Source organism: Sus scrofa, chromosome 10 (assembly GCF_054392235.1).
Source record: "Sus scrofa isolate SSC_HxYL_T2T_F1_AM1 chromosome 10, Sscrofa_HxYL_maternal_Yorkshire_Landrace_v2.0, whole genome shotgun sequence".
NCBI lineage: Eukaryota > Metazoa > Chordata > Mammalia > Artiodactyla > Suidae > Sus > Sus scrofa.
This window is the reverse complement of record NC_139392.1, coordinates 75,227,748-75,240,954: the sequence shown is the minus strand read 5'-3', so window position 1 is coordinate 75,240,954 and position 13,207 is coordinate 75,227,748. Positions and strand designations below refer to the sequence as shown.

General features: G+C 40.2%; 1 protein-coding gene and 1 long non-coding RNA gene across 7 annotated transcripts in view; one reads left to right on the top strand and one right to left on the bottom strand.

The window, feature by feature from the left end:
* OPTN (optineurin) overlaps window positions 1–13,207 on the top strand; it is a 51,615-nt gene that overhangs the window by 24,137 nt on the left and 14,271 nt on the right. For all 6 annotated transcript variants that reach the window (XM_005656828.4, XM_005656827.4, XM_084978902.1 and 3 more), the window contains 5 exon segments: window positions 6,216–6,318; window positions 8,003–8,118; window positions 9,746–9,895; window positions 10,265–10,358; window positions 12,100–12,258. In XM_005656828.4, the coding sequence (XP_005656885.1) occupies window positions 6,216–6,318; window positions 8,003–8,118; window positions 9,746–9,895; window positions 10,265–10,358; window positions 12,100–12,258 (622 nt within the window).
* LOC146399525 (uncharacterized) overlaps window positions 1–13,207 on the bottom strand; it is a 36,678-nt gene that overhangs the window by 18,117 nt on the left and 5,354 nt on the right. The window lies entirely within an intron of this gene.

The following is a 13,207-nucleotide window of genomic DNA, read 5'->3' as shown; positions in this document are numbered from 1 at the left end:
TGCAAATATTTTCTCCCATCCTGTGGATTTTCTTTTCAGTTCTTTGATGGTTTCATTTGTAGCATATTTTTTTTTAAATTTTAATCTAGTACAATTTATCTTTATTTTTTTTTGTTTTGTTTTGTTTGTCACTTGTGCTTTTGGTGTTGTATCTAAGAAACCGTTGCCTAACCCAAGGTCACATAGATTCACCCCTGTGTTTGTGCCTAAGAGTTTTATAGTTTTAGCTCTTACATTTAGTCTGTGATCCAGTTTGAGTTCACTTTCAAGCAGAGCGTTAGGTAAGGGTCAGCTTCACTCTTCTGCATGTCAATACCTAGTTGTGCTTTTGGCGGTACCCACGGCATATGGAAGTGCCTGGGCCAGGGATCATCTGTTGAAGTTGATTCCTTACTGAACTGTCTTGAGACCCTTGGTGTAAATCAGTTGATCATAAATGTAATGATTAATTCCTAAATGCTCAGTTTTATTCAGTTGATCTTAGGTTTGTCCATATGCCAATACTACCCTGTCTTAAATTACTTTAGTTTTATAGTAAATTTAGAAATTGGGGAACCTGAGTCCTCCAATGTTGTTGTTCTTTAAAAATTGTTTGGGCTGTTCTGGGTCCCTTGTTTGTCTATATAATTCTCAGGATAAGGTTGTTAATTTTGGAGAAGCCAGATGGGATATTTTTATGGGGGATCGATTTGGGGAGCATTTCCATCTTTACAATATTAAGTCTTCTGATCCATGAACATGGGTGTCTTTCCATTTACTTAAGTCATCTTTCATTTCTTTCAATGATGTGCTGAAATTTTCAGCATACAAGTCTTGCACTTTTTTCCCCCCAAAGTCATTCCTCTGTATTCTGGTCTTTTTGGCGCTATTATACATGAACTTGTTTTCTTAATTTCATTTTTTTTCTCTCTCTGTCTCTTTTTTCCCCTTTTGGTTGCATCCACGGCTTACAGAAGTTCCTGGGCCAGGGATCAAACCTGAGCCGCAGCTGCAACTTAAGCCACAACTGCAGCAATGCTGGATCCTTAACCCACTGTGCTGGGCTGGGGATTGAACCCATGCTGCCACAGAGATGACACCAGATCCTTAACCTGCTGTCCCACAGCAGGAACTCCTTTATTTCATTTCTGCATTATTCTTTGCTAGTGCAGAGAAGTACAGCTGATTTTGTATATTGATCTTACAGCCTGCAGCCTTGCTGTATTACTGCCAATAATCTTTTTTAGTGGCTTCCTTAGGATTTTCTTTTTTTTTTCCTTTTTCTTTTTTGTCTTTTTAGGGCCGCACCCATGGCATATGGAGGTTCCCAGGCTAGAGGTCTTATTCGAGTTGTTGCTGCTGGCCTATGCCAGAGCCACAGCAATGCCAGATCCGAGCCGCATCTGCGACCTACACCACAGCTCACGCCAATGCCGGATCCTTTAACCCACTGAGTGAGGCCAGGGATTGAACCCACATCCTCATAGATACTAGTTGGGTTTGTTACCACTGAGTCATGAAGGGAACTCCTAGTACCATGTATTCTAATGGAGTAAGGTCTTTGTCCTGCCCAAAAACACAGTAATAATGCACAGAAAAATAAATAAAAGCATTATTTTTACACCTTAATTATTACAGCCAATTTTTAAGGAGAAAATGTTATGTTTTGAAAAAGACCTTTTATAGTCATGAGTAATGAGCATGTTTCTGTTCCATTGACACATTTACCCTCCTGAGTTCTGTACACCATTCTAAGAAGTCGAGCTTAGCCAGTAAGTCATCCTTCCTTAGACAACATGAGTAGCTTTAATAATAAAAGTGTAAACTTAGGAATTTGCTCATTATATACATCCTGATCTTTCATAGATCTAGTATATTATTCCTGCTTTCAAAATAATGATAGCTCTCTGTCTGGAGGTAGCTTTTCAGATTGCAGCTGGGAAGTCATGCCTGCCTTTGAGATGGGTGTTTCCCTCTCTCACCTTGAGGGCCCTATGGAGGGTCCCTTTCTTAGCATGAAATTTCTACCTTGTGAGCCAGCCTCCCAAAATATTTAACACCTGGCAAGTCAGTGAGCCAGTGGAAAGACTAATTTGCTCTCTGTGGATATCAGGACAACCTCCTGGCTAAGGTAGACTGAAACCAAGAAATAAATTCACCTGAACAGCCTGGCTTGACTGCCTATGTAGGCTACGAGGAAAACACACTCCCAAGATCTAGCGTGTCTTTCTGAAATACATAAGTGTTCATCTTCAGCTGTTTTCATTAGTCATGAGAAATAGGGGTAATAGTCTGAAATTTACTCTTAAAACCTTTAGGTCATTTGTGGGGAGAGGGAACAGTAGACTTGTCTTTTCACCGTTTGTCAGGATTCATATTTAATTTGCGTCTTCTGAACAAACTTAAACTGATAGCCAGGAGGGAGAGGGAAATTGTGTAGGGAGTGTGACCCAGGATGACTGAGAGGAAAGTTAGCCCACCATGGAAATTTGCCCTAAGAAACTAAGTTGCAGTTCAAATGTATGTCAGAAGCTTGTGTCACATGCGAGTGGTGCAATAGGGCTTATCCTCAACCCTGCACCAGTTAGCTCTTAACCCATTTATTTGCTTAGCTAGAAACTATGCCTGTGTACCAAATAGGTTAGGCAATTTGCAACAGGTACAGATGCTGTTTTATTTTTTTTTTATTATCACTAAGTTCTTTTTTATTTTATTTATTTTTATTTATTATTGCTGTTTTTTTCTTTTTAAGTCCGAACCTGTGGCACATGGAAGTTCCCAGGCTAGGGGTCGAATCGGAGCTGCAGCTGGAGGCCTACACACCAGCCACAGCAACACCAGATCCAAGTCGCATCTGCTATCTATACCACAGCTCTTGGCAACACCAGATCCTTAACCCACTGAGTGAGGCCAGGGATCAAACCCGAATCCTCATGGATACTAGTTGGGTTCCTTACCGCTGAGCCATGGCAGGATCTCCCCACCTTTCCTTCTTTATACAGCTTTTTTTTTTTTCTTACTTCTATGCATGATTACCTTTTAGAAATTGGCTTAGTTTCCCCACCCTCCTTCCCAGTGAAGACGTTTCTCAGTTACATCCAAACATAGTAGTAGTCTAGTAGTTTGAAGACTTTTCTCCTGGAGTCAGCCTGGTTGCTGTCTAGGTCCTCCTGTATTACTGTCATCTTGGGATCTCCCCTTAGCATCATCCTGTGGAATTCCTTCAGCTCTTCTCTGCTGGATCACCTGTTTCCTGGATCCACTGCCTTTCTTACTTTCTAAATATCTTTAAATGTCTCCACTAACCTTCTAAGAAAGAATATATGGGGGGAATATTTTCTGGGATGTGTATATCTGAAAATCTCTCTTGCTGCCTTAATACTTAATGTACAGTTTGCTAGCTATAAGATTCTCTATTGGATATAATTTTCCCTCCAGATCTTGAAAGCATTCTTAATCTTTGGAATAAAACTTCTTTTTGTTTTTCCTCTCCCCCACAGTTTGTCTTGTCCCGAGATTTCTTTTTCTTTTTCTGTTTTTTAATAGGGTTGCATCCATAGCATATAGAGGTTCCAGGCTTGGGGTCAAATTGGAGCTTCAGCTGCCAGCCTACCACAGTCACAGCAATATGGGATCTGAGCCGAGTCTGGGACCTACACCACAGCTCACGGCAGCGCCAGATCCTTTAACCCACTGAGCGAGGCCAGGGATTGGACCCACATCCTCATGGATACTGGTTGGGTTTGTTACTGCTGAGCCACAATGTGAACTCCTGTCCCAAGATTTCTTAAATTTCACATGTGCTTTGGTATTAGCTTGTTTTCATCACGTTTGTTTAGGACACTCTTGGCCTCTTTTATTCTGAAAACTCATGTTCTTCAGTTCTTGAAAATGATCTTGAATTAATTTAAAGATAACTCTTACCCTCAGTTTTCTATGCTCTCATTCTAGCACTACTGTTATTTTGAATTGGACCTCCTGGACCAGTCCTCTAATTATCTTAACTCGTTTTCTATTCTTCTCTCTCTTACTTCCCTCTTTTTCTCTCCCCCTCCCCGCTTTCACTCTTGCACTCTTCTGCTTCCTGACACATTTAATCAACTTTCATCGTCTTTTTTTGGGGGGTGGGGAGGTGCCATTCAAAAATGTTTGATTCAGAGTTCCTGTCGTGGCACAGCGGAAATGAATCCGACTAGGAACCAAGAGGTTGCGGGTTTGATCCCTGGCCTCGTTTAGAGGGTTAAGGATCCAAAAAGACAAAAGAGAGAAAAAAAGTTTGATTCCATTTTATTATGGTGGTAAAATGTTTCCTTCCTTCTCTAAGCATATTAATGATAGTTTTTTGTTTGTTTGTTTGTTTGTCTTTTTGCCTTTTCTAGGGCCACACCCGTGGCACATGGAGGTTCCCAGGCTAGGGGTCTAATTGGAGCTGTAGCTGCCAAGCCTACGCCAGAGCCACAGCAATTTGGCATCTGAGCCGTGTCTGCAACCTACACCGCAGCTCGCGGCAATGCCAGATCCTTAACCCACTGAGCAAGGCCAGGGATGGAACCCGCAACCTCGTGGTTCCTAGTCAGATTCGTTAACCACTGAGCCAGGACGGGAACTCCTAATGATAGTTTTTTTGAAATTTTTTTTCCTTGGCATATTCTAATTTCAGTAAGTTTTTTTTTTTTTTTCTGATTTACTTTTATCTGTTTCATTTTAGGGTTTTCCTGAAATGTCTGGTAATCTTGTCTATTTGATCATATTTAAAAGTGAGGGGTTAGGAGTTCTCGCTGTGGTGCAGTGGATTATAGATCTGGTGTTGTCTCTGCAGTGGCTTAGATCACTGCTGAAGCACAGGTTTGATCCCTGGTCCAGCTCAGTGGGTTAAGGATCTGGCATCGTTGCAGCTGTGGCTCAGATTCTATCCCTGTCCTGGGAACTTCCATAGGCCAAGGGAGCAGCCAAAAAACAAAAACAAAAACAAAAGCAACAGTTGAGGGTTAGAGCCTGATAGAAGTGCCATGTGCATGTGTAGGCGATCTGGCCAGAAGGATTCCTTGGGAAAGCCCTATTCCAGAAACTTTAAATCTTTCATTATCCTGATCAAATTCTCCAGAGGATACTCTTTCAGTCTCCTGTCTGAAGGATGCTTTTCTAGTTGCCAGCATTCTTGAGACGAATAGGAGGGTCTCAGTATTCTGTAAGTTCCCTTCTTTTTAGTAGGAAACCTAACCCCTGAACTCTGATTAATGTCTCTGTCCAGACACCCTTTATTTTATGATCTTGTAGGCCTTCCTAAATAGGTCCCAACTCTATCCCCAAAGGTACCTCTTGTCATTTATTCCTGAGCCTTTGAGGTCCCACACTGTGAACTGGGTTTGAACTTGGCTCTCCCTGATGTTGGGTCTGATCTAGGCTTCTTGGGCTGCCAAGTCAGTTCCTACTTACACCTATACTTCCCAAATGTTCTTCCTATTATTTCCTCCCCTGTTCTCTTTGTTCTTGCAGGTATATGGCTTTTTAAAGTCATTTTAGTGGCATTTGGGGTGAGAGAAAAATTATATGCATATAATTAATCTACCATATTTCTCTCTCTCTCTCTCTCTTTTTTTTTTTTTTTTTTTTGGCTCTGCCTGTGGCATGTGGAAGTCCCTGGGCCAGGGTCGAACTTGTACTACAGCAATAACAATGCTGGATCCTTAACCACTAGGCCATAGGGATCTCCTGATCTACCATCTTTAAACCAGGCTTCTTTTTATTTAATTTGTATTGGGATGGCTTTCATATGATTATGATTCATTGTAAGAATGCTGCTATCTTTGTTTGTTTTCACAAACTCATAAAATTAGGAAAAGACTTGGTTTTTAGACCCATCTGTCTGTTGAATCCTTAAAAAGGGACACCCGCTCTCATGTAGCACACACGCATGCACATGTGTACACACATAAAACACCAATTTAAACAATATTTCTCTGCATTATAGTGACATGAAAAGAGGCAGTGTTTTTTGGTGTTCAAGATAAAATTATACCTATCTTCTACCTCTGCGTGCAGTCATACCTTAAGTCAGTTCTAGCCAGTTTCAGGTTGAAAGTGAAACCAGAACTAATACAGTAACTGCGAAGAGCTTTTGAAAACGTTGATCCTTTATCCAGATATTGAACAATGTCCTTTTTAGTGCTTCCACAGTTGTTAATCTTCTGGACGCCAAAGAGAGAGTAACTTTTCTATATTCTATAATTTTTCAGAATTTTAGATTTTGAAAAGAAAGCCAAGGATCGTTCTGAGACTGAGACCCAGACAGAAGAGCACAAAGAACAAGAGAAAGAAGAGGAGAAAAGCCCAGAAACTGTGGGTACTAAGAGTCTCAGACTGTTATCACACCTGCATTGGACAGGAGAGTAGTCAGGTGCTGAAGCAGTCTTGTGATGTGTTATTGGCTTTAGAAACAGGGAAACAATTTTCACATTGAATATTTTCTACTTCTCTCAGTTTTCCTTGTCCTGATCCAAATTTCACTCATTGTAAATTGTAGTGAGAAGTGTTCCTGGAGTTCCTGTCATGGCTCAGTGGTTAACGAATCCGACTAGGAACCATGAGGTTGCGGCTTCGATCCCTGGCCTTGCTCAGTAGGTTAAGGATCTGGTGTTGCCCTGAGCTGTACTGTAGGTTGCAGACGCAGCTCAGATCCCGCGTTGCTGTGGCTCTGGCGTAGGCCGGCGCCTCCAGCCCTAAAAAGACAAAAAAAAAAAAAAAAAAAAAAAAGAAGTGTTCCTGTCCTAGTGATTGATTCTAGGAAATCATGCCTCGATCTCTTCTTGATGGATCTCCACTCCAGAATTCCTAAGTGAACACTAATTGAGAAAGGAATTTTGTCCAATTTGTAATGGACAATTTGTAATGAGATCATTTTTGAGGATATGACCCAGAAACTTAAGGTAGAATTGAAAGATTTTAGTTCTATCCCACCACTGGTTTGAATAAAATGGTTTGAATGAGGCGTTCCCGTCGTGGTGAAATGGTTAACGAACCCGACTAGGAACCATGAGGTTGCAGGTTCAATCCCTGGCCTTGCTCAGTGGGTTAAGGATCTGGCGTTGCCGTGAGCTGTGGTATAGGTCGCAGACACGGCTCAGATTCCGTGCTGCTGTGGCTCTGGCGTAGGCCGGCGGCTCCAGCTCCGATTAGACCCCTAGCCTGGGACCCTCCATATGCTGCAGGTACAGCCCTAGAAAAAGACAAAAAAAAAAAAAAATAGTTTCAGTGATAAAAGCTTCATGTTTACATACATGTCTGTTCTGTAGCAACTCAGAGACACGCCTTGTAGCCTGCAAATACACCTCCTCAGCTCTGGGAAAGCTGATGAAACCAGAAAGTTGTAAGACCCGCAGAAACCCATGAGAAAGGCATTTATATAAAACACTCCCTTTAGCTAATTTATTCAACAAATATACAGCAGAGCCTACTGTATGCCGTGCTCTGGGCCAAGTCCCCTACTTTCAAGAGAATGGAGAACATTTTAAAAACTGAGATGAAGAGAGCGCCCATTAGTAATAGTACCTTCCTGACTAAAACGAATCAACAACTAATTTTAGAAAAGTACTGAGGCTTCCATGGCACTGTAAAACTTATTGACAAAAATTTTAGAGCTGCCACGAAAAGGGCAGCACAGTGAAAACAGCAGAGTAAACTAGAAACATAGTCAGCCATGGAATACAGGCCTGAATTGCCCGCTGGGTAAGTTAGGTTGTGCTTGGACGTCACTGTGATCTATGTACCTCTGAACCATGATCAGGATTATTCATTTCAATTATGATAAAGTCATTATTACAAGTGCATGCAGGTTGATCAGTTAGTGCGCTATGAGGAAACAGAGTTGTATCCAAAGAATTTCTTTTCACACAAGATACTGGGGCATTAATTATCAAAAGTGTAATCAATTCCCCATTCAGTCTTAACTGGACACACAGGGGTTCTCACAAAGAGGTTCAGTTAGCCTCTGATGAATGGGTGTTTGCGATTTCTTGCATGACAGGTTGGAAGTGAAGTGGAAATGTTAAACCTTCAGGTGACAACCCTGTTTAAGGAGCTTCAGGAGGCTCACACGAAACTCAGTGAAGCTGAGCTCATGAAGAAGAGACTTCAAGAAAAGTAAGCATAAGAGATGTTCAGTTTTACAAAGTATGTTCACACACAAAAACATAGTTGTGTTACTGTGTTTCTAAGTAAAAGAAAAAGAGACCTAATTAAAATATGAATTCAGAAGACGCTAATGTTCAGGTTAATATAGAAACATGAAATTCTTATAGTAATGGGGGGAAATGGGCCCAGGGACTCCGATTCTGCTGTGGAGGGGGGGCATTTGTTAAACATATATGAGGACCTGTAAAAAGCAGCGAGCCAGACTTCCTGTGACTTACGTGAGCCAACAACATTGATGTGAACAAACATAAAACAAAGCTACAAAGAACAAGAAGAACTTGAGTGAGATTTATTTTGGAAAAAAAAAATTGATTTTCAATCAGTTATGAAGGATAATATATAAATTGTGAAAATTTTGCATTTGCTTGTTTCTCTTGACATTAGAAGTTACCCCAAATTTAGGAAAGCTAAGTTGATGTTGTCCTTTGGATCAGCTGGCAGATATTTTTGGTACCACATACAAGTGCATGCTTCTGTGGAGTTACACTGACCAAGGCTTTGTGTTATTATGGTAATCTGGTACAGCACAGCAGCTGATGGCTGAGGACTTTGGGTAAATAGACTTAGGTTGAGATATGGATTTGCCCCTTATTTGTAGCATTGCCTTGGGCAAGTTATTTAACCTAAGCCTCAGTTCTATCATCTGTAAACTGTGTGTCATAATTCTGATTTTGTAATGTATTCGGTAAGCTAATGTTTAACATGCTTTGCATTAATGACTTACAGATAGCTATCACTGGTTCATATTTGCTCTTATAATGTTGAAATTCTCTCTCTGACCTTTAAGAGGACATAAAGTACTTCCTTCTCCCCTGCTGAATCTTTGTCAGAGATCGTATTTTTTGTGCTTAACAGAGCCTATAACTTTTTTTGTGTGCGTGTGTGTCTTTTTGCCTTTTCCAGGGCCGCTCCTGTGGCATATGGAGGTTCCCAGGGTAGGGGTCTAATCAGAGCTGTAGCTGCCAGCCTACACCAGAGCCACAGCATCGAGGGATCTGAGCCGCATCTGCGACCTACACCACAGCTCACGGTAACGCCAGATCCTTAACCCACTGAGCAAGGGCAGGGGCCGAACCTGCAACCTCATGGTTCCTAGTCGGATTCGTTAACCACTGAGCCATGACGGGAACTCCAAGAGCCTATAACTTTTAAAAATATTAAAGATATACATGGCTCACCATATGAGAAGCACCTCTAGCTGATTACTATTTTGGTCTTTGTCCAAATAACAAAAATATATTTGTATGACAAGTTGAAACAGTTGCTCCAAGTAGGCAGTAGCTTGTGTGATTTTAAGATCTGTACTTGTTTATTTATGTTAGGCATAAGCATTCAGAAATACGTAAAATTTTTTTACAAAAATCTGTATTTTTTTATATTCAGACATGAAGGTTCAGAAGTACTACTTACTAATTCTAATAAAGAAGCATGGGGGATAAAATACTTAATTTTGTACTGTTATTTTTTTGAAAACGTAATCCTAAAATTCTTTGTATTTGCTGCATATCTGGGGGTTTGGTTAAAAGCCACTGAGAAATGAAAGAACATTGTTTGTCCTCATGAAACTTTTTCTTAGATGTCAGGCACTTGAAAGGAAAAATTCTGCAACCCCATCAGAGCTGAATGAAAAGCAAGAGCTTCTTTATAATAACAAAAAGTTGGAGCTCCAAGTGGAAAGCATGAGATCAGAAATTAAAATGGAGCAAGCCAAAACAGAAGAGGAAAAGTGAGTATGCTATGATCAATGGCTACTTGCTAAAAGAAGAAAGACTGGTTCTTTTCTGCAGACTGGAATCAGGATGTGAGAATAAATTTAAATAATTTCTCTTTTATTTATTTGAAGGAGTACCAGAAGACCTTCCCGAGGAGATAAAACTTAAATTGTATTAAAACAATTATGAGAATTATTTGTAATCTATCTTGATTTTTTTAAGGGAAAAATTGTTTTCTTTGAGAGAAAGAACAGGCTAGGGGGTGGTGGGATGAAAAAGATGGGAGAGAAGATTTTGCTACTTGAGTGTTCAGAAGAAGGGAGGCAAAATTAAGTTTCTATGGTATTTTCCCTGATTGCATTTTACAATTTCTTTTTAAATAGGTCCAAATTAACTACTCTACAGTTGACCCACAACAGGCTTCTTCAAGAATACAATAATGCACTGAAAACAATTGAGGAACTGAAAAGAAGAGAGGTACGTGGAAAACAAAATTACTTTCATAGCTTAGTAGTGAACAGAACTGTTTACCACTTTATGAAAATATATAAAGTAGTCGTGTTAATCCTTACCTAAGTCTGGTTTCAAAGGTTGTTTTTCCACTTATATTTGATTTCTGGTGCCTAAGTGTTTACAACTCCTGATGTTCCATGTAGAGTGTGCTTTGTGTATAAAGACAGTGTTCATGTCTTATGATCAGGGAATAAACTTTTAGCATTCCTAATGGTGGGTGGGTTTGTTGGAGAGCTGAGCGTGGGCTCCTCCAGGCTTAGTGTACAGTGAGACTGCCTGGAGCTATCACAGGGCTAGCTTGCCTGCTGTCAGCGAAATTGAGACCCTGGACTTAACGGGCTACAACTTAAAATTAGTTATAATGCCCAACATGGTGTGATAATTTAAACACCATGGATGGATATGTGAGGTGGTAAATGTGTTAATTAAGCCAATGGTGGCATTCCTTCACAGTGTAGAATCTACTCATCATGGTGTACGCTTTAAATATTTTACAGTTTTATTTGTCAATTTTACCTTAGTAAAGTTGGAATAAATAAAGACTATGGAAGCTTTGAATTTAGAAGGGGTTTTGGGGTTTATATTCTTTGCAATATACTTTTTGTTTTCATTCATTTTTACTAGAATATTGTTCTTCTCTAGGACTTAGTAAATTCCTATTTTATTTTTTTTTAAATTTGATTAAGTATAGTTGATTTACAATGTCATGCCAATTTCTGCTGTACAGCAAAGTGACCCAGTCATACATATATATATATATATACACACACACATTATTTGTCTCATATTATCTTCCATCATCTTCTATCACAAGAGATTGGATATAGTTCCCTATGAGTACATTTTTAACTTAAACATTCCACTGACACCATAAAGTAAGAGTAATGTGAGTGGAAGAATAGGAGAGTATCAGCAAGTTGCAACCCCACTGAGATAGGAGTTTGTTATTATCTTCCTTATTTTAGTGGGGTGGGTTCTTTCTTTCTTTCTTTCTTTCTTTCTTTCTTTCTTTCTTTCTTTCTTTCTTTCTTTCTTTCCTTCCTTCCTTCCTTCCTTCCTTCCTTCCTTCCTTCCTTCTCTCTCTCTCTCTCTCTCTCTCTCTCTTTCTTTCTTTCTTTCTTTCTTTCTTTCTTTCTTTCATGGCTGCACCTACGGCATACGGAAGTTCCCAGGCTAGAGACTGAACTTGCACCTCCCAGCAACTCGAGCTACTGCAGCTGGATTCTTAACCCACCACACCACAGTGGGAACTCCTATTCTCTTTCTTTCTTCTTTTCAAAAAAATTTTTTTTATTTTGCTTTTCAGGGCTGCAGCTGTGGCATATGGACATTCCCAGGCTAGGGGTCAAATTGGAGCTGCAGCTACTGGCCCGCATCATAGCCGCAGAATCACGGGATCCTTAACCCACTCAGTGAGGCCAGGGATCGAACCCGCATCCTTACAGATACTAGTTGGGTTCTTAACCCAGTGAGCCACAACAGGAAATCCCCGTTTTTCTTTTTATTAATCATTGTTTTAAATAAGGAAGTTATTATGTGCAAGCTGTAAGTTAAGTGCATGCAAGTGCCTGAATAAGTTATCACCGCTGATTAACAAAACAGTTTAGAGCCAGTCATTAAAAAGAAAAATACACCTTCATCTAATTTTATTCAAATAGGTTGAATTATTTCAAAACTACTTCTAGAATAAGCTTGTCTTTTTCAGTCTGAAAAAGTGGATAAGGTGGTGCTGCAGGAACTGAATGGAAAGCTGGAAATGGCAGAGAAGGCCCTGGCTTCCAAGCAGCTCCAAATGGATGAGATGAAGCAGACCATTGCCAAGCAAGAGAAGGACCTGGAAACCATGGCTGTTCTCAGGGCTCAGGTAAGCTGCGATCCCAAACATGGGCTGAGGGAGGCCAACCCTGATTATATTCTCTAACGGGAAAGTATTTAAAGTATATGTTTTGATTTTATATTATTTTCACCAGTATATATTTTTAAACTTTCTTATGGAAGTATATCACATGTGGAAAGTACCAATTTTGAAGTGCATTACTCGCTGAATTCATCCATTCTACAGTTGATAGATAGCTGGATTATTTCCAGTTTGGGGTTTGTGATTAATGTTGCTCTGACATTCTTGTGCACATCTCTTTGTTCACCTGTGCATCCATTTCTGTTGGATACACACCTAGGGGTGGAACTGCTTGTGCCCAGTGTAAGCAGATTACTCAGTTTTTATAGATGATGCCAAAGAGGTTTCCAAAGTGGTTGTACCAGTTTTCACTCCCATCAACAGAGTCCTGTTGTTCTACCTCCTTACCCATACTTGTGCTATCAGTATTTTTACTTTTATTTTTAAGCATTGTAGTGGGTTTATAATGGTGTCTCATTTAATTTGCATTTCCCTGATGACTAATGAGATTGAGTACTTCTTCAGATGTTTACTGGCCCTCTGAGAATCTCCTTTGTGCAGTGCCTGGTCAGTTTTTTTGCCCAGTTTTCTTCTGTTTTGCTGGCTCTTTCTTGATTTTATCGGATTTCTTTATATACTCCAGATATAAGCCCTTGCCAGTTAAACATTTTGCAGATCTCTTCGCTCTATGATTTGTCTGTCCACTCTCATAAAAGTGTCTTTTTTTTTTTTTTAAATGTTATGGCTGCCCCATGGCATATGGATGTTCCTGGACCAGGGATTGAATCCAAGCCAGAGCTGCAGTAACACTGGATTCTCTAACCCACTGTGCCAGGCTGGGGGTGTCGCCTTTGCAGTGACCCAAGTCATCACAGTGGGGGTTCTTAACCCATTGCACCACAGTGGGAACTCCATG